The following is a 23,631-nucleotide window of genomic DNA, read 5'->3' on the forward strand; positions in this document are numbered from 1 at the left end:
ACTAATGAAGTTTGTATAACCATGATAGTGTGGTTGTCCACATGCAGTATTTGTCTGGATCTAGCTAGTAACACAATAGTTATTGCCCTTTAATTAATTAGAAAAGGGTTAGTTCATCTGTCACACTTTCATGTGCACTTTGTATCTCCTAAAGCCCTTGAAGGATTTTATGTAAATAGGGTCAAAAGGTCACACTGTCTCCTTATCTTCTTAACCCCTTGAAGGATTTTCATGAAGAGTGGGTGAAATGTTCACCTCATCAAGACAACGTGCAGAACCCACATTCCAAGCTTCCGAATCAATATCAAGTTTACAGTTAAAGGTCAAAGGTTCTAGCCATAGATTTTTTGTATACTTCCTTGTTTGCTCTGTATCTTATACACTCCTTGAAGGATCTTCATGAAACTCAGGTCAAATAAGCAAATCCTCCCGACAAAGTTCAGAACTTGCATTTAATGCATGCTTGTTAAAGGTTATGGTCACTGTTCAAAGTCCAAGGTTGAGACATAGATTTTTGTGTGCCTTTGTTTAAAACACGATACCGAATGCTTCGTTTACTACAATAAAAACAAAAAAAGTCTAATTTATGTTGTTTTTATCTTAATTCAAAGTCAAACTTTATAGATCGCTGACTACCATGAGATATGACTGCAGGAGAATAGGGTAATTCAATACACCATAAACTAAAATAAATAGCTATGAAATTGTCTTAAACAGCTTCATATATAGGCTCTGTTTCTGTTACAAGCCTTCAATGATTTTCATACACTTGTGTTCAATGTTCATCTCATTATCACAACACCCACAATCAACTCCATATATCCTAACATCAAATGTCGTGGAGAAAAATGAGTCAAGAATAGGGGGAACACTGTTTTTGTTTCCCAAAACAATAATATAGTTCAAGAAAATTATTATGCTTGAATTTGTCATCTTGAAGCAGTGAATTTGTCTTTTTGCTATTGTTTGTGCTCTATGACATCAAACAAAACTTTAAATAAATTATGAGCTTTTGGTAAATGTTTACCCAATTCATGTTCTTAATTTCTTTTCTTAGATTAAGAAGTCATGGCAGAGTTTTCTTAAATAAGACTCTTGAAGTGTTAAGTTCTTTGACAATGAATCCTTATGATATCAATTCCCAAAGCTCACTTTGCTCACTAGACAAGCAGCAATTTTGGATGGAAAGATAACTTTTTTTATTGTAGTCTGGCAGCCGAAGTCGAGAACCCCGCATGTATAGGTTCATATTTTGGTATTCTATACCCTCTTATTCAAGAAACCTATTGATGGCCTCATTGCTACCTTCGTTTCTTTGTATAATCAAGATTACAATCAAGTTGGCTGCCACCTGGTTTAAATGTACAATATTAGATCAAATGTGTGCATCCTTCTAGCCCCTGAGTCATATATCATATTATATTTAGTTTTAAATGAAGGAAATGTGTAATTGTATATAAAAAATCACAGATGGTCAATATCCAAATTCATGGCATCCAACCTAGCTGCATAGGTTTCATGAAGGCAAGATGATTTATGATATATGTATCAATGTTATAGCCAAATTAGCAATTGTCTTAGTCATTCAGGGACGGGGGACGGACCCCTTATACATGTATATTGTGAAAGGGATTGCTTTTGAGGGGGCTAGGGTCAATGTTAAAGTCACTGTTACTAAATATAGAAAAATAGTTTCCGCCCAACAATTTTAGTAAAAATCGATGGATAGTGATGAAAGTTGGTGTGTCACAGTCACTGCAACTAAAAGTATATTTGTTTTAGCCCTATTATGTGTAGCGTCATGCTACTGTTCACTTAACTTTTGTCATGTGTAGCGTAATGCTACTGTTCACTTAACTTTTGTCATGTGTAGCGTAATGCTACTGTTCACTTAACTTTTGTCATGTGTAGCGTAATGCTACTGTTCACTTAACTTTTGTCATGTGTAGCGTAATGCTACTGTTCACTTAACTTTTGTCATGTGTAGCGTAATGCTACTGTTCACTTAACTTTTGTTATAACTCTTTAAGTTAACAACCAACAATTGTTCGAGTATTAATTCTCATTTTACAACGTTCTTTCTAGGTATAATAATATAGTTTTTACTACAGCATAACATTCTATCTCATCCCACAACCTAACTGTAGTCCATAAAGGACCACAGGCCTCTCCCCTGGCCCTCTCTGTTTTCACATCGAAAATGATCCATCTTAAATAGTATGAATATGACAGCTTAACAACCCAAAGCATACATGTTTACATTGCATTTGTAAGTTGGCTGTCAACCACTTCCGCATTTATTGACAATCAAATATGCCCTACAATAATTACTAAACATTCAGTATAAAGAAAGTATCCAATTAATAAAAGCTAATTATATCATAAAACTTACGTAAAAATATCATTATGTTACATTATTATGTAGGCTGCTACTTTTTCATTACTCATACAAGAAATTAATTGGCTATAATATTTTAATTGCCCATGTTTAAAACCTGGTATTGACGCATTGCAATGTTTCTAGTTCAGTTTTATCAAAGCTCTCTGTCCGTCTGTCCGTCCGTCCGACTCAATAACTCAGAATATTATGGACTGATTTTAAAATAACTTGCCTCATATGTTCGGCATACCAAGACGACATGTCGCGTGCAAGAACCGTGTCCCTATCTCTAAGGTCAAGGTTTCACTTAGGTGTTTATTCACAATGGAATGCTGCATATAAGGACATAGAGTATAGGTTGTAGTGTCCGAGCTGTAACTTTCCCTTGTATGGACAGATTTTAAAATAACTGACCACATGTGTTCCACATACCAAGACGACGTGTCGCATGACAGACCCGTGTGCCTATCTCTAAGGTCAAGGTCACACTTGGGTGTTTATTCATAATGGAATGCTGCATATATAAGGACATAACAGTGTCGGTTGTCAAGTATGGGTGGTATTTTTTTATGTTTAGAGGCAATTTAAAATAACTTGCCATATGTATTTGACATGTAAAGGCAAGATCAACTTTTCATGTACTGACCTTGTTCATAGGTCAATGTCACAATCGGGGGCATTCGTCACATACTGTGACAGCTCTTGTTCTATTTGTAATGATTGATATAACATAGATACAACTAAGGCCACAACAAATTGATCATTTGTTAGTCGGATTTGCCGCACCTAAAATTCGAAAAACGAAGAAAAAAAAGAAAAAAACTGCCCGCACATACTTTTTGGCCGCGCATATTATTTTTTTTGTTTACTTCTGAATTTTCTCTACTTTCTGAAGTTCTTTTACATAGAAGTTAAACCTGCAACGTCGACTTCGCCTTTTTTTGAAGGTATTTCCATGCTTAACATTCTTTGTGAGCAAAATTTCCTCATGTCAGGACAAAATCAGGTCTGGGTAACCGCAAAACAGCCGATATTTGTTGACAATCTTTTTTGTCGGGAACATTTTGCAGGACGCATTGTTATTAATTTCCGGTATTATTCAGGTTACTTTCAGTTTTCGTAATGTAAAATACACGTTTTAAATGAAAATCAGTGTCATAGTCAATGGATTATAGTCTTTAGTAAACAACAACAGTTTCACAGCGCTGAAGGCAATAATTATTTATGTGTGTTTTAGTAATTGATTGTTTTGTACTCAAAATTTAGTGTTAAATAATATCCCCAACATACTAAATACCGGTGGTTACCAATTACCGGTGTAATCCGAAAAATCCGAATATCTAGTTCATGAAGAGCACTTCTGGTATCCTATGTTTACAATATATCTTGGTATATGTTCCTAAGGGTAAAAAAAACACATTTATTATATCAAAATTCATTGGAAACATATTTTTTGAACTTTTTCAATTCATATATGTAACAATCAATGAATAAATTTTGAATAATTGACACTTCTGACTTTTTAATGTTGAATAAAGATGCCAATATTGAATTCCAGAAAATGGTGGTGGGATCCTTTGATAAGGATAAAATAACATTGTTTTGGCAAAAATTGGGAAACTATTAGCATAATAATTTTTTTTTTCATACCTTTTATTTAACTATAACTTATCTACTAGCATCCTCATAAAAGGCACTGTATTGCTATATTTGATAAATCTAAAGAGGTCTATGCTTTTTTTAGGCATTTTTTTTATTAATATGCACTTTATTTCTGCCAGGTAAACTATTATTCTATACCCACCCCTGCCAACATTGCTGACATAATAATTTTAGCTTACTGACTGGAAGTTTAATGCAGTAGCTACATTTCCCATAATTCCCCCGGTAATTGGTAACTGAAAAATCCAAGATGGCGGCCACGGTCGGTAAACAAAAGGCAACTAGAAATCAATAATTGTGTTCTCTGGTATACAAAACTGATTGTTACTGATGGCAAAATGATTTTTCTTAAATATGACAAAAATTTAAAGAAGCTTCCATGTAACCTGGCCAAAATTCCATTGGATAGTTTCTTAATACACCGGTAATTGGTACATCCAGGATAACTAAATCGGATTTTGAGTGCAAAACTTATATTAAAATACACAGACACACGACTTACAACAATTGAACATGTTTTCGTGAGTAATTTTTAAATTTAAAATGCATTTCTCAGTTTTCATATACTCATAATTGTTATAAACAGATAAAATAGTAGGACTGTTTTAAAAATATTCCCCCCCTCCCACCCATCCAGGGTCCGGGGGTATACCAGGGTTAGCCGGGTGAATGCGGTGGATTTACCCGGGGTTGGCTGGACTGAAAGTCCAGTAAAGTGGCCTGTTTCTTATGGGCATTAAAGCTATGGAGGCCGTCATGATAGTCATTTTCAAGGCACGGACCTTTAACCCGCAGGTTCATGGCAAAGGCGAGGTCTTGAAAGGAAAACGTCTTTATTCCACCACCTGCTCTTATATAATGACCGGTGCAACATTTGCAGATTTGTTTGGTGCTGCTTTAATTATGATGTCCCGCAATATAATCCACAATGTCTTTTTTTTTAAATGTTCTCTGTGTTATTTACATTTTCGATCTTCTGCAATGTCAAAGTCACTACAACCTTATCATGTGCTTTAAGAGGTTCAAATTTAGACCTGACCCAATATTTGGAAATGCTCAAATGTTGAATTACTCTGGCAAGTCTCAAATGTTTTTTGTGATAGTAAGTTACAGAATGAATACAAAAGTTTTGGTCTTCCAATAATTGCACTTTACTATGAGGAATGTTGTCTTCACAATTTATCCATGTTTAAAATGAACTTAATAGTAAAGCACTGGATCTTATTGCCATTTGTTAAATATTGAGACAGATTTTCATTGATAAAATCAAAACCTTTTCATTTATAACTAAGAACCTATGTTTGCAATTAAAAAGCATTTCTTGACATAATTGTATGATAAATTTGGTAAGAAATAAACTTTTTTATATTTTTTTTAATTTTTCGCTTTGCGCTCGCCTCTGAAATGCCTTAAATTTTAAAAAAAGTTGTTGTTTTCTTTTTCGCTCGCTCGCTCCTATTTTTTTTTGGCAAAATCCGTAGAACAAATGATCAATTTGTTGTGGCCTAAATGAGAACATTCTTTGGCTATTTAATACTTGATCTTCAAATATTTTCTCTTTAGAAATCCTGAAGGTCCACCAATGTCAACCACTCCAGAGCAGTCAGTTCCATTGCTACGGGAACCTGCACTCAGTGACCTTTCAGCTGGCCAGGGGAGAGCACACTCACTGAGCTTCACAGACAAAGCTTGCAAGAGTTCTTTTGTGGTTGGGGGCAAAGGGGCACAACTTGCTTTGCTCACTGCCATTCAAAGAGAAGTAAGCAATTTTAGGGAGCACAAGAAAAAAAACACTATATTCCTGCAGTTGGTTTAAACTGTTCAATGATTGTTACTTTGTAGGTAAAGACAATATGAAGTGGCAATATTAAATTGACATGATAACAAGTGCACATAGAGTTGTTTCGATTTGCACATATAATTAAATGATTTAGTATTTAAGTCATATTCTCATATTTGATAATATTTAATCTACAGGTTGCACAAGCCCTCTTGAATGCTTTTTATGCCCCCTTTTGAAAAAAGTGGGGTATATTGTTTTGCACATGTCGGTCGGTCGGTCGGTCGGTCGGTCGGTCGGTCTGTCGGTCGGTCGGTAGGAATACCAAATGGTTTCCGATCAATAACTTGAGAACGCTTTGACCGAGGGACCTCATACTTGGTATGTGTATTGGTCATGACCAGCAGATGAACCCTATTGATTTTGAGGTCAGTGGGTCAAAGGTCAAGGTCAGTGTGACCTTTACATGAAAAACGGTTTCCGATCAATAACTTGAGAACGCTTTGACCCAGGAACCTCATACTTGGTATGTGTATTGGTCATCACCAGCAGATGAACCCTATTGATTTTGAGGTCAGTGGGTCAAAGGTCAAGGTCAGTGTGACCTTTACATGAAAAACGGTTTCCGATCAATAACTTGAGAACGCTTTGACCCAGGAACCTCATACTTGGTAGGTGTATTGGTCATGACCAGCAGATGAACCCTATTGATTTTGAGGTCAGTGGGTCAAAGGTCAAGGTCAGTGTGACCTTTACATGAAAAACGGTTTCCGATCAATAACTTGAGAACGCTTTGACCCAGGAACCTCATACTTGGTATGTGTATTGGTCATCACCAGCAGATGAACCCTATTGATTTTGAGGTCAGTGGGTCAAAGGTCAAGGTCAGTGTGACCTTTACATGAAAAACGGTTTCCGATCAATAACTTGAGAACGCTTTGACCCAGGAACCTCATACTTGGTAGGTGTATTGGTCATGACCAGCAGATGAACCCTATTGATTTTGAGGTCAGTGGGTCAAAGGTCAAGGTCAGTGTGACCTTAACATGAAAAACGGTTTCCGATCAATAACTTGAGAACGCTTTGACCCAGGGACCTCATACTAGGTAGGCTTATTGGTCATGACCAGCAGATGAACCCTATTGATTTTGAGGTCAGTGGGTCAAAGGTCAAGGTCAGTGTGACTGTAAGCTGAAAAAAGGTTTTCTGATTGTCCATATTTTTATTAATATAGTCTGTAAACTAAACATCTCAACAAAAGCAAAAGAATATTAGAGCTATACTTTTCACCCTGGAATTGGCATCACCTTGGTTAAGGTTTTGCATAAAAGCACATATTTAAGCTAATATTTCTGCAATTACATCATGTATTGCATTGAAACTGTAGACAACTGATCCCATTGATACAACCTAGCTGCCTAGATCCTAGTCAAGTAAGATAACTCTTTTTCGCATATAATGCAAATTATGGGCCTTAATTAATCAACTTCGAAATTCTGGTTTACATAGTTTAATATTTCGGTAACTACTGGAGGAATTTCATTGAAAATTTATACAAGGGTTTTCAACTATCCAACGTGCATAATTAATCATGTAAGATAACTCTTTTTGTCATATTATGCAAATTATGGGCCTTTACTGATTGACTTTGAAATTCTGGTTAAGGTTATGCATGTAAGTGCATAAGGTAACAGCAACTACGTAATGAATAGCAATGTCCAACCTACTTTATTAATCAAGATAAGAATACTCTATCTTTATTTATGCCCCCCTTCGAAGAAGAGGGGTATATTGCTTTGCACGTGTCGGTCGGTAGGTCGGTCGGTCCATCCGTCGGTCCGTCGGTAGACCAAAGCTTGTCCGAGTGATAACTCAACCATTCCTGGATGTATGGTCATCAAATTTGACATGAAGGATGGGCCTGACCAGTAGATGGCCCCTATTGATTTTAGGGCTCATTGGGTCAAAGGTCAAGGTCACAGTGACCTTTAATGATAAAATAATTTTAAAGCTTGTCCAAGTGATAACTCAACAATGCCTTGACCTATAGTCATCAAACTTGATATGAAAGTTGGGCCTGACCAGTAGATGACCCCTATTGTTTTGGGGGGTCATCAGGCCAAAGTCACAGTGACCTTGATTGGGTAAAGGGTGTCTGAGTGATAACTCGACAATGCCTGCACCCATGGCCCTCAAACTTGACTTGGAGGTTTGGCCTAACCAGTTGATGACCCCTATTGATTTTAGGGCTCATCGGGCTAAATGTCAAGGTCACAGTGACCTTGAATGATAAAAGGTTGTCCGAGTGATAACTGGACAATGCCTGCACTCATGGCCCTCAAACCTGACTTGGAGGTTGGGTCTTATCAGTAGATGACCCCTATTGATTTTGGGGGTCTTCGGGCCAAAAGTCAAGGTCACAGTGATCTTGAATGATAAAGGGTTGTCCGAGTGATAACTTGACCATGCCTGCATCCATTGCCCTCAAACTTGAGTTGGAGGTTGGGCTTGACCAGTAGATGACCCCTATTGATTTAAGGGGTCATCGGGTCAAAGGTCATCGTCAGTGACCTTTAAGGCAAACTTAACAATTCATTGACCTATGATCATCAAACTTGACATGAAGGTTGGCCCTGACTAGTAGATGACCCCCTTTTGATTTTGGGTGTCATCAAGTAAGAGTTCAAGGTCACGGTGACCTTTCATGCGAAAAAGTTAGCAAAGGTTCTCCCAGTGATATCTCAAAAATGCGTAGACCTATGATCATCAAACTTGACATGGAGGCTGGGCCTGACCAGTAGATGACCCCTAATGATTTCAGGAGTCATCAGATCAAAGGTCAAGGTCACAGTGACCTTAAATGTAAAAAGCTTGTCTGTGTGATAACTTGACAATGCCTGCAGCCATGGCCCTCAAACTTGACATTCAGGTTTTTTTGTGACCAGCTGATGACTCCTATGGATTTTGAGGTCATAGAGTCAAAAGTCATGGTCATAACACACTCTCTCAACGGCATCCAATGTCAGTGACAAATCAGCTGTCATTTCGGTCTATGTATATTTCATTCAATTGTCCATATACAACATGGCACTCAGGGGGGGGGGGGGGCATAATGTTTGACAAACATCTCTTGTTGTCATGCAGAATATGGCCCTTTTTAGCTCATCTGAGCACGAAGTGAGCTATTGTGATCGCCCTGTGTCCGTCGTCCGTTGTCGTCCGTCGTCAACAATTTGACTGTTAACACTCTAGAGGTCACAATTTGGGCACTATCTTAATGAAACTTGGCCAGAATGTTACCCTCAATAAAATCTTGGATGAGTTCAATATTGGGTCATCTGGGGTTAAAGACTAGGTCACCAAGTCAAATTAAAGGAAAAGCTTGTTAACACTATAGAGGTCACATTTATGACTGTAACTTCAGGAAACTTGGTCAGAATGTTAATATTAATACTCTCTAGGTCAAGTTCGATTCTGGGTCATGTGCGGACAAAAACTAGGTCACCAGGTCAAATTGAAGGAAAATCTTATTAACACTTCAGAGGTCTCATTTATGACTGTACCTTCATGAAAGTTGGTCAGAATGTTTATATTAATAATCTTTAAGTCAAGTTTAAATCTGGGTCATGTGCGGTTAAAAACTAGGTCACCAGGTCAAATCATAGGAAAAGCTTGTTAGCACTCTAGACGTAACATTTATGACTGTATGTTCATGAAACATAGTCAGAATGTTTATATTGATTAGCTCTAGGCCAAGTTTTAATCTGGGTCATGTGCGGTCAAAAACTAGGTCACCAGGTCAAATTAAAGGAAAAGCTTGTTAACAATCTAGAGGTCACATTTATAAAGGTTTCTTCATGAAAGTTGGTCAGAATGTTACCATTAATTATCTCTAGGTCAAGTTAAAAACTGGGTCATGTTCGGTCAAAAACTAGGTCATAAGGTCAAATCATAGGAAAAGCTTGTTAGCACTCAAGAGGTCACATTTATGACTGTATAATCGGGAATCTTGGTCAGAATGTTTATATTGAATACCTCTAGGCCAAGTTCGAATCTGGGTCATGTGCAGTCAAAAACTAGGTCACCAGGTCAAATTTAAGAAAAAGCTTGTTAACACTCTAGAGGTCACATTTATAGCTGTATCTTAATTACAGTTGGCCAGAATGTTTATATTAGTAATCTCTAAGTCAAGTTTAAATCTAGGTCAATTGTGGTCAAAAACTAGGTCATTAGGTCAAATCATAGGAAAAGCTTGTTAGCACTCTAGAGGTGACATTTATGACTGTATGTTCATGAAACTTAGTCAGAATGTTTATATTGATTAGCTCTAGGCCAAGTTCGAATCTGGATTATATGAGGTCGAAAACTAGGTCACCAGGACAAATTTAAGGAAAAGCTTGTTAACACTCTAGAGGTCACATTTATAAATGTTTCTTTATGAAAGTTGGTCAGAATGTTTATGTTAATAATCTCTAAAACAAGTTTAAATCTGGGTCATGTGTGGTCAAAATCTAGGTCATTAGGTCAAATCATAGGAAAAGCTTGTTAGCACTCTAGAGGTCACATTTGTGACTGTATGTCCATGAAACTGAGTCAGAATGTTTATATTGATTAGCTCAAGGCCTAGTTTGAATCTGGGTCATGTGTGGTCAAAAACTGGGTCACAAGGTCAAATAATAGGAAAAGTATTTGAACACTCAAGAGGCCACATTTATGACCATATGTTCATGGAACTTGATCAGAATGTTATTGTTGATGATCTTTATTGGATCAGGTGAGCGATTCAGGGCCTTCAGTGCCCTCTTGTTTATTCAAGTAAGAAAAAGTTTGCATGTAAGCACACATAAGTCAATCCCTCAGCAACTTCTTTACAAATTTCATTGAAACTAAATACAAGATGTTTCAACCATCCAACCTACTTAATTGATGAAGCTATATAACTCAATTGTGCATATATATTGCAAAAAATGGCCCTTAATCATTAAAAAAAACTGGTTAAGGTTTTGGATGTGAGTGTGCAAAAGTCAATACTAGAAGTATTGGATTGAGACTTCATACATGGCATGGCCCATTATTGTTTGACTTTCTGGTTTAATTCTGGTTGAAAGCTGTGGTGATGGTAGGCACACAAAGTGATTGTGTCACAAGACCCAAATTCTACCTATAAGGTCCAGGTAACATTTAGAAGTTTATCATTCTGGAATTATGCATATATAATTATTAAGTATAGGTGGTGATGTTCGGGCTGATAATTTGTCATACATGGGGGGATTTCGAAATAACCTGTTACAGGTGTTCTGCAGATTAAGACGACATATCTGATGCTAAACACTGATTCAAAGATTTTGAGAGGATGATATTGTTTTGGTGTTGTCAGTTTGTCGATCCTTCGATCAAAAATTAGGTCGCTAGGCAATATCTTAACAGCACAATTTTGGAAACATACTAGTGGCAACATATCTGGTCCAAAATTTATGAAAATTAATCAAAATGTTGAAGAAGGTCATTAGGTCAAATCCTTTATAACATTATGGCAAAATATTGTTGATTGGTCAGTCTTTGTTCAAACTGTGGTAAGTATATTCCCCTTGATGTAAACTTAGTAAGACTTTAAAGTGAGACACATGGGTTAAATACAAGGTCATGATGTCAAATTACAAACAAATGTTTGGAACAAACAGAGGCAATATATCCTCTCCAATCTCCATGAAATTTATTTGGAATATTTGTCTCGATCAATTCTTTGATTAGTTTGAAACTAGGCACATGGGGTCAAAAGCTAGGTCACTAAGTATAATATACATTTTTGCCGGCGGTGGATTTTAATTCAACAAATTCCCTTATTTTATCTCTTTTCTAACTTTAAAGCTTGTTAATAAATTTCAACTTTTGAAAAAAAACCTCTTCAGTACCATAGCCCATGGAATCGAAGGTTTCGGGATGAAAATATTGTTTTGGTGTTCTCTGTCCGTCTGTCCGCCACATTTCTTTCTCTCATATTGTGCTACAGATTAGTCAGATGATGTTTAAACATGGTCAGAATGTCCCAATTCACAAATTTTTGACTGCCTTTAAATTAGGGTCACTTGGGGTCAAAATCTAGGTCACTAGGTCAAATAGTAGAAAAATGTTTGGAACACACAAGAGATACTATTTTTATTTATATACTTTATGTTTATGTAACTTTATCAGAATCTTTTCCTTTATGAACATTTAATTAATTTAAAACAGGTAATATGTTGTCCAAAAATGGGTTACTAGGTCAAATCATAGATTTTTGGTCTGGAACCAGTTCATTTCAACCATATCTTGGGATTGGTTAGATTATATTCAAACTTTGTCAGAATGTTCCTACTGCTTGTAAAATTGGTTTACATGGATTCAAAAACTAGGTCACATGGTCAAATCTTTAAAAAAATATTGATATACACTAGAAACATTATATTTGGTCCACAATTCATTCAACTTAATCAGATTGGGTTTCTCCTTGATGAACTCTTGGATGAATGTAAGACTAAGTCATATGAGATAAAAGATAAGGTACATCAAAGATTTTTTTGTCTGGAACCTTATCATGGTATTGATTGCTCAAATTATGTTCAAACTTGATCAAATGTATTTTAAAAGTGGGTCAGGAATCTTTGAAAGTATCTTGTTAATTCTAGAGCCAACATATCTTGTCAAATATCTATGAATTTTCATCAAAATGATTTCCTTTATGAAATCAATGACTAGTTTGAAACTGTCATTTACTATGCCACTAGGTCAAATCTTTCAAAAATCATGTTTTCCAAACTGAAGTTAGAATGTTTCCCTTGATGTAATCTTGGTAGACAGAAAGTGGGTCACATGGAGTAAAAACCTTAGTTGTTTGGTCAAATTTGAAAGAAATCTTGTGAACAAAAAGAGAAAATTTATCCGCAGGAATCTTCTATGTCACTTATTCAAAATTTGCCTTTATAAAATTTTGGCTGAGTTTGAATATAGGTCATGGATCAAAAACTTTAGCACTAGGTCCAATCTTATAAAAACCTTGGGAATACTCTAGAGGCTATATTTTTACATATTTCTGGTCCAATCTTCATGTAAATTAATCAAAATGTTTGCCTAGATTAGTTTGAAACTGAGTAACGTGGTGACCAAATCTAGGTTTCTGATCAAATTTAAATGCTACACTTTATACAATATTCTTTTATTTCAAACAGTTGCTAACAAACTCATATCTCATATCCAATATTCATAAGAGTCCATCACTCTGCAGCCGTTTCAGTTGGATTATTTCACCGACACGGCATTACTTTGCCTAATCTAGTGGGGGATATCAATTCAACAAATTTGCTTGTCAGCTTTTAAACAGGTGAAAACCTTAGAGGAATGAGCCATTTAAGGGCCTTCCAAAGTTCAAAAGTTGGTTTAAAGTACCAAAACATGTTTCAAAATTTATTCTTGATTTATGTTTTGTGGTTCAATATTCAGCAAGGAGAGTACATACATCCTTTGCAACAAGTGTTGTAATATCTTTGGAGCTTTGTCGTGATTGCAACAAGTGTTGGTGTAATATCTTGGGAGCTTTGTCGTGATTGCTTGTATTTTAAGTAGGGATGGCAACGAGTAGTAAAATTAATACTCGAGTACTCGGACGATCGTTCGATCGAGTACTCGGGTACTCGATTACTCGGAAAAATTGAATATGTGTTCGTGAAGACATGAAGACATGATTGTGTATACATGTATCGTTAATGACGTATATTGTGCGTTGGTCGTATTTTTGCTCATTTTCACCTTTTAAGTAAACTTTCATTACATATTTTAACAATAAATGATATAAAAAGAAAACAAATGTTGTTTCAGTCTTTTAATTTGTCTTATTTGTTTTATTTTATACAAGTATGCAATGCAGAAATCAGAATTACAATGAACGAAAATTAAAAGCATACATAAAAATAGTGAACGAAATTCAATACGAAGTTCAGTTGTTCAGTTGTTTACTCTACAATTTTTTTTTTTTGAAATGATAGTTTTTCGTACTGTGTAATTGTTGTTTACCTCATTAATATTCATAATTCTTGATTTAAAATATCAACCAATTAATTGTGATAATCATTGCAAAAATAGTTAAAATACGCCCATTAAGAAATCAATTCTCATAACGGTCGATACTCTTTCGCTCGTTAGCGTCAATTTTTTGGTGAAAGGTCTCTAATTGGTATACAATAGAATTGTGTAGGTGAAAGTGCCGCTATCAAAACTTCGCTAATTTACATCAGTGCTAATTTGAAATAGGGGTCCTTTGTTGACAGTTTGCAACTATCACAACAACTGTCAACTAATTTATTGAGGTCAATTGTGTACACAGCGGGGATAAGAGGGACCGTAAATTGTCCTCTTGGCAACTAACCAGATCTGATATTTTATCTGTAAATCGTGTATTTGGTGATTTTTATAGATTTTTTTTTCCGAGTACTCGAGTAGTGATTTGGTACTCGAGTACTCAGACGTTCGATCGAGTACTCGTTGCAATCCCTAATTTTAAGAAAGATATTTGGATTTTTGTAACCAGGAAATAAATTAATTTTACTATTTTTCTCCGTTAATTGAAAAATCTCTCATTTGAAAATTTATTATCATGAAACCACAAAACATTTTGAGGATGTATGTTTTACTCTTGTATAAGATTGTTATATGAACTTTTGAAACATTTTAATTGTTGGTCTTCCCCAACCACCATGGAAGGCCTTTAAGAAATTTTTTTTAATTGAAGTGGCCAGTTTGTTTGTGACCTTTAAGAACACTTTGTATGTTAAAAATTATCAACATTTATGTGTATTATTTTTTTTCATTCTAGGTGAATGCTGAAGTTCCTAAAGGCTTTTGTCTTACACTCGACTCATTTGAAATGCAACTTTTGGTAAGATTTTTAGCTATTCTATTTTTTTAAGGAAAATGGCCTGAGTACTGTTATAGACTTAGTTTTAGCAAGGTTGGTGGTGGCTTATTCATGCAAAAACATTCACATTTAGCCAGAAAAAAAGGAGATATTCATAAAACACTTAGAATCATGCTACCAATGACAAAAGTCCCAGTGCTTGGGCTAAGATACTTATTGGGATTCCAGTATGCCTCTTGAAGGAAACTGGTTGATTGTTGGCAGTCAGTTATTGTGACACAAATGGGGTCCTCGCTCTGTCTTAACACCTGTCAAATTGGATCTGTGCTCTGCCATGACAGTGCTCTTAAAATACATGACACCTCTTTTGCTTGTCCTACAGTAGCGGACGATATGATGTTGCTCTCGTTAACGCCGAAAGGCCTTCAATCATTGATGGATGTCTGTTCCGAAAACTCAAAAAATGATCGTTATGAATATAATAAAAATAAATGCACTGTTATTGATGAAAAACAGAGCGATTTTAAAAAGTGTAAAAGGCATTGGTCAATTTGTAACGGAGAAGTAACGGAATCCATAAGCTACAAACACCTTGGAGTATTTTACGATAAATTTAACGAAATAAGCACATCGGTTGACCTTTGTTGTAAAAGATTACGTTGCACGTAATTTAGCTTAAATGATTATGGCTTAAATGACAATGCATCCGCTTGCTATAAAAAAATTATACCTTAGCACCGTGATCCCGAAGGCCCTCTACGGTTGCGAGTTGTGGAGTGACCTACAGGATCATCATATATTGGCTCTAGAACGAGCCCACAGAGTATGTGTGAAACATATGCAAAATATGCCAGTATATGTAAATCAATAGTGATTGCTTTAAGTTGTGATGGAATCTACTCATTAGAAACATATATAGACAAAAGAAAATTACTATTTTTCGGACAATTGTGCCGTACTGATTACACAAAAAGGTTAAAAAACTTATTCCTATTAAGACTATGCAAATTCGAAAGCGAACCAAGTGCAGTAACAGGATTTATTCCAGACATTTACAGAATCATAGGCAAATATAATCTAATACATGTATTATGCCACTTCCAGAGGGATGCAATTTTTCCGAGTCATGATAGCTGGAGATCTACTGTAAATAAATCTATAAATAATCGTGTTGTAACCAAATACAAAATATCACAGGAAAACGATGTGAACCTACGATTATTTAAGTCTATCCATTGTGAATATGAACCTTGTTTAATGTGGCAGTTTAGTAACATGTATAGAGACCAGCTGAAAAATTGTAGGACTGCTATGCTGATTATTAGTAAATATTTTTCAAGAAGTTTTGTGTCCAAATGCCAAGAATGTGAAATATTTACAGAACAAATGGTTTTGCACAAAATAATGTTTTGTAAAATCTCGAGCGCTTCTAGACACGATTTATGGGTAGCGTTATGTAAATTTCTTAGTGCCAAAGTTTTCCTTGAGTTCAGTCATCTTAAACCCGATGAGCAATTAATCGAACTTTTAACTGGTTTTCCGCAGCTATCTATAGAGGACACAGTTAGAGTCAAGGCTTTCAAAGCGGCACTGAAGTACATTAGGATCCTGTATAAATACAGATACAACAAATAATAACTCCCCGTGATTATGACCTAGACTTGCGCTTTTCGTTGTTTAGGTTATTTTGGGCTAGCACGGTAGAAATTCAAAATATAAACAAGAAATTGTAATATATGTAAACAAATTAATAACAATAAGACGTCGTAGAATGGGGAAAGGTAAATGAAATTACAAAACTATGTCTCATTCACTGTATTAGTACATAGTTATCATACAGTATTACTAGATGTATTATTTATAGTTATCCTTCCTATCTGATATATTTGTTTGTTGTTTGTATAATTTATGTAAATTTTTGTTCAATATGTTTCTTTGTATTATGTTCTGTTTATAATGTGTCATGTCTCTTCATATCGGAGGAAACAAAGAATCTCTCTGTGTCATCTGTCAAATTGGATATGTGCTCTGCCTTATCAGCACATAGAGTATAGGTGGTCCTGTCCTGGTTGTAGCTTTCTCATGTATGGACAGATTTTAAAATAACTTGCCACATGTGTTTGGCATACCAAGAAGATGTGTAGCTTGCAGAACCTGTGTCCCTACATGGAAGGTCAAGGTCACACTATTGAATACTATGGAATGCTGCATATAAGGGCATAAAGTATAGGTGGTCGTGTCTGGGCTGTAACTTTCTCTTGTATGGACAGATTTTAAAATTACTTGCCACATTTGTTTTGCATATAAAGACAACTATGACGCGTACAAAACCTGTGTTCCTACCTTTAAGGTCATGATCACACTGAATACTATGGAATGCTGCATATAAGGACATAGAGTATAGGTGGTCGTGTCCTGGCTGTAACTTTCTCATCCATTGACAGATTTTAAAATAACTTGCCACATGTGTTTGACATACCAGGACGGCGTGTCATGTGTAAGACCCGTGTCCCTACCTCTAAGGTCAAGATCACACTTAGTGTTTGAATACTATGGAATGCTGCATATCAGCACAAAGAGTATATTTGGTCATGTCCGGGCTGTAACTTTCTCATATATGGACAGATTTCAAAAAATAACTTGCCACATGTATTTGGCATATAAAGATGATGTGTCACGTACAAGACCCATGTTCCTACCTTTATGGTCAAGGTCACACTCAAGTGTTTGAATACTATGGAATGCTGCATATTAGCACATAGAGTATAGGTGGTCGCGTCTGGGCTGTAACTTTCTTATGTTTGGTCAGATTTTAAAATAAATTGCAACATGTGTTTGACCTCTAAGGTCAATGTCACACTTAGTGTCAAATACTACAGAACGCTGCATATGAGACATAGAGTATAGGTGGTCATGTCGGGGCTGTAACTTTCTCATGTACAACACTGACATATTACATTGACCATACATGGATCTCATGTGGTGTTTCAAAACATCAATATGAGGTTATCAATGTTTTTATATACAGTAAAACTGCGATCGATGCCGGGGCCAGAGCTGAAACCTGGAGGGAACCGATGTTTTGAAAGACCCTAGTTTCAATTTTCCTGTCTGTTATGAAATTTCTTTCAGTGTATTTTAAGTTTTAAGTTGTCAAACTGACTGTTTACTACGACACTGATTATGTGTTGCGTTGTTGAAATCACTCATATGTTAAAAGTCTGTCGTATTAAACATAAAAGAAAAAACAATAAATGAATAAATAGTTATATTTATTTTTACAAAAAGCACATTTTTTAAACAAGCAACATTTAAATATGACAGTACATATTATGGCATTAGACAGATTTAAGTTTCGCAAAATCAAGGATTGATGATTGGTGCATCTTGTCTGACTTGCAAAACTGTTCAATCGTAATATGGTGTGACATCATACAGAGCATCTGAATATCATGGGCGGCATTGCAGGTGAATTCAAAGAACCTTCTGACAATCTCAAGAGGCTTCGTTGGCTGTCGGTGGTGGTTGTGCGGAAGATAATTCATTTTCTTTGTTATTGCCATATTGCTAAGCAAAGTGACAAGAATGAATTCTTTACATTTCTCTCAATTAACTTCTCATAGTTATCTTCTCAAATGCCCTTATCAACTATCATCGGTTCTGCCTTAACAGTGATAAACGGTTTTTCACACTTCAACTGTCATTGCAATTTATACAACTTGTGAAAATTTTAACACCTAGCAATTGTTTGTTTATTTTGGAACATGCATTCGGGAAAAAGTGTGAAAATATGACCTAGAGGGAGCCATAAGGTTTTGTGCATGATTTGTGTATTTGGGACCGGCTATTGTGCTCGACTCCTCGACTTAGTTAGGTTTCGATGCAGTGTCAGTATATTTTATATGAAAATAGAAGGGAAAATGTTCGGGACCAAGCTCTGACCTTGAGGGACTGCCGACTATCGAATGACCCCCTGTTCGAACGACCACAGTTTTACTGTATTCCACTTGTTCATAAACATTCCTTGCTTTATCCACACATATGATTGATTTTTTTCTTCCCTTTTTTATGTGCTGACATTGTTCAAAGGTCAATGTCACATTCGGGGTAATGAGTCACATACTGTGACAGGTCTTAATTTCACAAATATTATCCCTAAAAGGGACCAAACTGCTTTGTTTAAGAAGTGTCATTTTTGGCAAGAAATGTATTGCATTTCACTATTTCTGGCAATTTTTCACAATTAAATGCATTTACCATGTCCGGTTGATCAAATATGCTATTTACTGGTTTTTACAACTTTCGCCTATTTTTTTTTTTTAATTGAGTCGTCTGCAATCTTACGAGCACTGAAAATGTCCAAATTTGGTGAAAATTTGACTGCGAGAACTTGAAATGTGTGCAAAGATGTGTAGAACTGCCCCATTTGATGCTTAGAATGCCATTTGAGTCCAGGTTCAGTTGAAAAACCTCAAAGAATGGCATTTTGGGCCAAAACACCTTAGAAAATACAGACGCACAGGCACTCGGGTTACAGGCAGTAAAACTGGAAAACCTGACACAGATTATCAGATTGAGCTAGTTTTGGGTGTATTTATGTATGAAGGACTAATCGAAAGTGTTTTTCATAAAAAATGCAGGGACGGGTTTAGTTATAGGTATGACGTCACCATTGCGTCATATGTACTTCCGTTGTGTGGAAAATTCTCAATAAAAAAAAATGTTCTTATGATTGATAGACATGTTTTCACATGCTCAATACACTGTAAATCAAAACTATCATTATTCCTGAAACTTTTATACCTTAAGTATCTATTCTTGCTTGGTTTATCATTTAGAGTAGAGATTAAAGCATAAACAGCTGCCCTATAGTTGAAAGGTCATTTTGGAAGATCTGTCATGGCGGACGGTGCAATTTTTAGAGTTTGTTTTTCAAGTGGAGTGATTTTTCTTAGGAATAACTTGACCCCCCTTTTTTAATGGCTTAAAAGGTAATTTAGAGCTTGTACTTTAAGAATATATGTGGTTATCATAGCCTGCATTCGCTTGAAATGCCTTTAAATGTTGTCTAAAAATTATGATTTTACAATGTTTTTATGACTGATAGACATGTTTTCACATGCTCAATACACTGTAAATCAAATATATCATTATTCCTGAAACTTTTATACCTTGAGTATCTATTATTGCTTGATTTATCATCTAGAATAGAGATAAACTGCTGCCCTATAGTTGAAAGGTCATTTTGGAAGAACTGTCATGGCCGACTGTGCATATATATGTTTATCATAGTCTGCATTCGCTCGAAATGCCTTTAAATGTTGTCTAAAAATAATCATTTCACATTGAATTATAGAGGAAATGACAATGGTGGTGTAACCTTTATTGGTTAACTGCATGGTTGAATGACAACCAGCGTCCTGTTAATTTTGGTGCTCTTATCTTACCGTCTGGATAGTATAAGGGCCTTTTAAGTAAACTACAATGGGCATGTACATAGTTTTACATAAATTACCGTATTAAATTGTGACACACTCTTTTTACTGGAAATTTGATTAAAGAAAAATGAGAATGCGTCCTTTAAGTATAAGGATCTGACTATTTTTTTCTGAGTGCATTTCTGGCCAAATTTTCTGTAATAGAGAATTAAAATGAAAATGTGTTTGTTTACATTTTTAACTTTAAGGGACATAACTGTCATCAATTGATGAATTTAGTTATATAGGCAGTAGACAATCAAGTACAGTAAAACTGCGGTCGTTCGAACAAGTGGTTGTTCGAGAACCGGCGGTCCCTCGAGGTCGAAGCTTGGTCCTGAACATTTTTCCTTCTTTTTTCATATAAAATAAACCTACACTGCATCGAAACCTAAATATGTCGATGAGTCGAGCAATATAGTCGGCCCCAAGTGCACAAATCATGCACAAAACCTTATGGCTCCCTCGAGGTCATAATTTCACACTTTTTCCCCAACGCGTGTTCCAAAATAAACAAACAATTGCAAGTTATTACAATTTTCGAAAGTTGTAAAAACTGCAATGACAGTTGAAAGGCAATTTGATAAAGTGTGAAAAACCGTTTATCACTGTTTACGCATGACCGATAGTAGTTGATAAGAGCATTTGAGAAGATAATTATGAGAAGTTAATGACAAGAAATTAATTGTGAGAAATGTAAATGAGTACTGTAAAACAAATATGAATAAACACTACCATATCGATCCAACATCGGAATCTCTCTGAAAAGAATTCCTTCCTGTCACTTTGCTTTGCAATATGGCAAGTTTGTAAAAATAAACATTTCTACTTATTCATTTATTGATATTTCTTTTACATTTAGTATACATTTAGCCTTTGAACATATGAGCGATTTCCACAACACAACACATAATCGGTGTCTTAGTAAACAGATGGTTTGACGACTTCAGACTTAAAATACACTGAAAGATATTTCATAACAGACTGGAAAATTGAGGTTTTTGTTCGGTCCCCGGCGTCCTCGAGCGATCGCAGTTTTACTGTATGGTTGGCATCAGCAGACGAGAACAAATAAACATAGTTCATTGTTTTTTAAAGTTAATATTGTAGATGAATTGAATTGTATGTTTTTTTATTTAAATAATAATAACATGCGTATTGTGAAGTGGAATCCTTGTGCACTGTTAATGTGTTAAGGTGTGAAAAGCTCCCTTCGTCTTGCTATACCAACATACAAAGAACAAACTGTCGAAGGCAGTGTTGTTCATCGCATTGTGTTTATTATACCCCCGACAAACAAAGTTTGAAGGGGGTATATTGGAGTCACCCTGAGGTCGGTCCGTCGGTTTGTCGGTCAGTCCGTTGCAGTTTACCTTGTCTGGAGCATAACTTAAAGTGTACTGGATGGAATTGGATTAAACTTCATACAATGGTAGAGCATAATGAAAGGAAGTGCAGTGTACAATAACCATAACTCTATTCTTGATTATTACTGAGTTATTGCCCTTTGTTACTTTTTTTTGTCCGGAGTATAACTTGAAAAGTAATGGATGGAATTTTTTGGAAATTCATACAATGATAAAGCACAGTGGGAGGAAGTGCAGTGTTCAATAACCATAACTTTACCTAAACTAATTACTGAGTTATTGCCCTTTATTTGTTTTTTTGCTGTCAATTTTTTTTCCAGACATTAACTTGAAAACTACTAGATGGAATTTATTAAAACTTCATACAATGGTAAAGCACAATGAGAGGGAGTGCAGTGCACAAGAACCATAACTCTATTTCAGCTTATTACAGAGTTACTGCCCTTTGTTACTTTTTTCTTGTCCGGATCATTACTTGAAAACTATCAGATGGAATTTAATAAAACTTCATACAGTGATAGATCATAATGAGAGGGAGTGCAGTGTATAGAAACCGCAATACTATTTCAGCTAATTACAGAGTTAGTGTCTTTTGTTCCTTTTTTTTTGTCCGGAGCATAACTTGAAAACGATTAGATGGAATTTAATAAAACTTCATACAGTGATAGATCATAATGAGAAGAGTGCAGTGTAGAGGAACCGCAATTCTATCTCAGCTAATTACAGAGTTACTGCCCTTTGTTACTTTTTTTCTGGTCCGGAGCATAACTTGAAAACTATTGGATGGAATTTAATAAATCTTCATACAGTGATAGATCATAATGAGAGGAAGTGTAGTGTACAGGAACCACAATTCTATTTCAGCCAATTTCAGAGTTATTTCCCTTTGTTACTTTTTTCTTGTCCGGAGCATAACTTGAAAACTACCGGATGGAATGTAATAAAACTGGTACAGCACAATGAGAAGGAGTTCAGTGTACATGAATCACTACACTATTTTAGCAAATTACAGAGTTATTGCCTTTTTCTGTGTTTTTTGTAAAACTTTTGTCCGCACAGTAACTCAAAAACTACAAGATGAAATAGCATAAAACTTCATACAATGATAATTCAAAATGAGAGGTGGCGTTCGGGGGTATTAATCACCTTCAGTGATAGCTCTAGTTAACTTAAATGAAGGTGTTGACATGTTGATAACATTTACATACAATATATGGCTGTTGCTTTTACGATTTCCAATGGTGGAGAGCGACATTGGGATTGCTATTTTATTATTTATGTACATGTGCTGTACTACTTAATAACCTTTGCCATTTTCATGATTCAATAAAATTTGGCAAATCAAAATTTGTGGCTGCTGATTTTGACATTTTGTTCACTGCGTCCTACCTATGGTATTAAGGTTTTTTACCCATTTTTTTTCTCTTGTTTATGTCTGCGTCCAATCTGTGCTAGCGTCCTAAAAATATGGTATGATTGAACAGTTTGATAACAACTCTGCTTATCATGGGATATGTAAGAGCATAAAATTATATTTCACAGTTTTAATGATATTGGGTCAGAGGAAATGAGATTTTATGTTCTCTTATGGATTCAGAAAAGAACAAGGTGGCTGGAAATAAACAAGAATAAAATTCTACCTGTAATTGGATACAATATAAATTGTAATAACAATAACTATTGATTACTTGCTTTAACATAAGTATGTGCAAAACAACAAACAAATTATTAAGGCCTTTTTTTTAATTATATGTTTTACGAACGGCCAGAGTTGTGAAGTGTCAGAGGAGGAGGAAATAAAAATAAAAATAAAATTACATTTCTGGAATTTTATTTTTTGGTCGGGAAAAAAAACACACAGAAAAGCAAAAGCTATGATGTATTCTCTATGATTTTCTATTTTAATGTCAAGTCAATATGTAAGTGTGTGCACATTTGTTTTTGCTTTATCTGACAAGTTCACTTCATATTTTCATTAATCACTCTTTATACTTTGTAAATGGATGTTATAATAGACAAGTGACATAAAAAATCAACTATTTTCGGTAAATTTATTTGCCATTTAGAGTTTAAGGAAT

The 23,631-nt window shown here is 35.4% G+C and overlaps 1 protein-coding gene across 7 annotated transcripts in view; it reads left to right on the top strand.

Annotated features, from left to right (window-relative positions):
* LOC128240363 (uncharacterized phosphotransferase YvkC-like) overlaps positions 1 to 23,631 on the top strand; it is a 97,735-nt gene that overhangs the window by 14,759 nt on the left and 59,345 nt on the right. For all 7 annotated transcript variants that reach the window (XR_008262164.1, XR_008262166.1, XM_052956991.1 and 4 more), the window contains 2 exons: positions 5,606 to 5,801; positions 14,668 to 14,730. Coding sequence is in view for 5 of the 7 variants with exons in the window: in XM_052956991.1 (XP_052812951.1) it covers positions 5,606 to 5,801; positions 14,668 to 14,730 (259 nt within the window). In the remaining 2 variants the exon portion in view is untranslated. The remainder of the gene's footprint in view (positions 1 to 5,605; positions 5,802 to 14,667; positions 14,731 to 23,631) is intronic.

This window comes from Mya arenaria, chromosome 1 (genome assembly GCF_026914265.1).
Source record: "Mya arenaria isolate MELC-2E11 chromosome 1, ASM2691426v1".
Lineage (NCBI taxonomy): Eukaryota > Metazoa > Mollusca > Bivalvia > Myida > Myidae > Mya > Mya arenaria.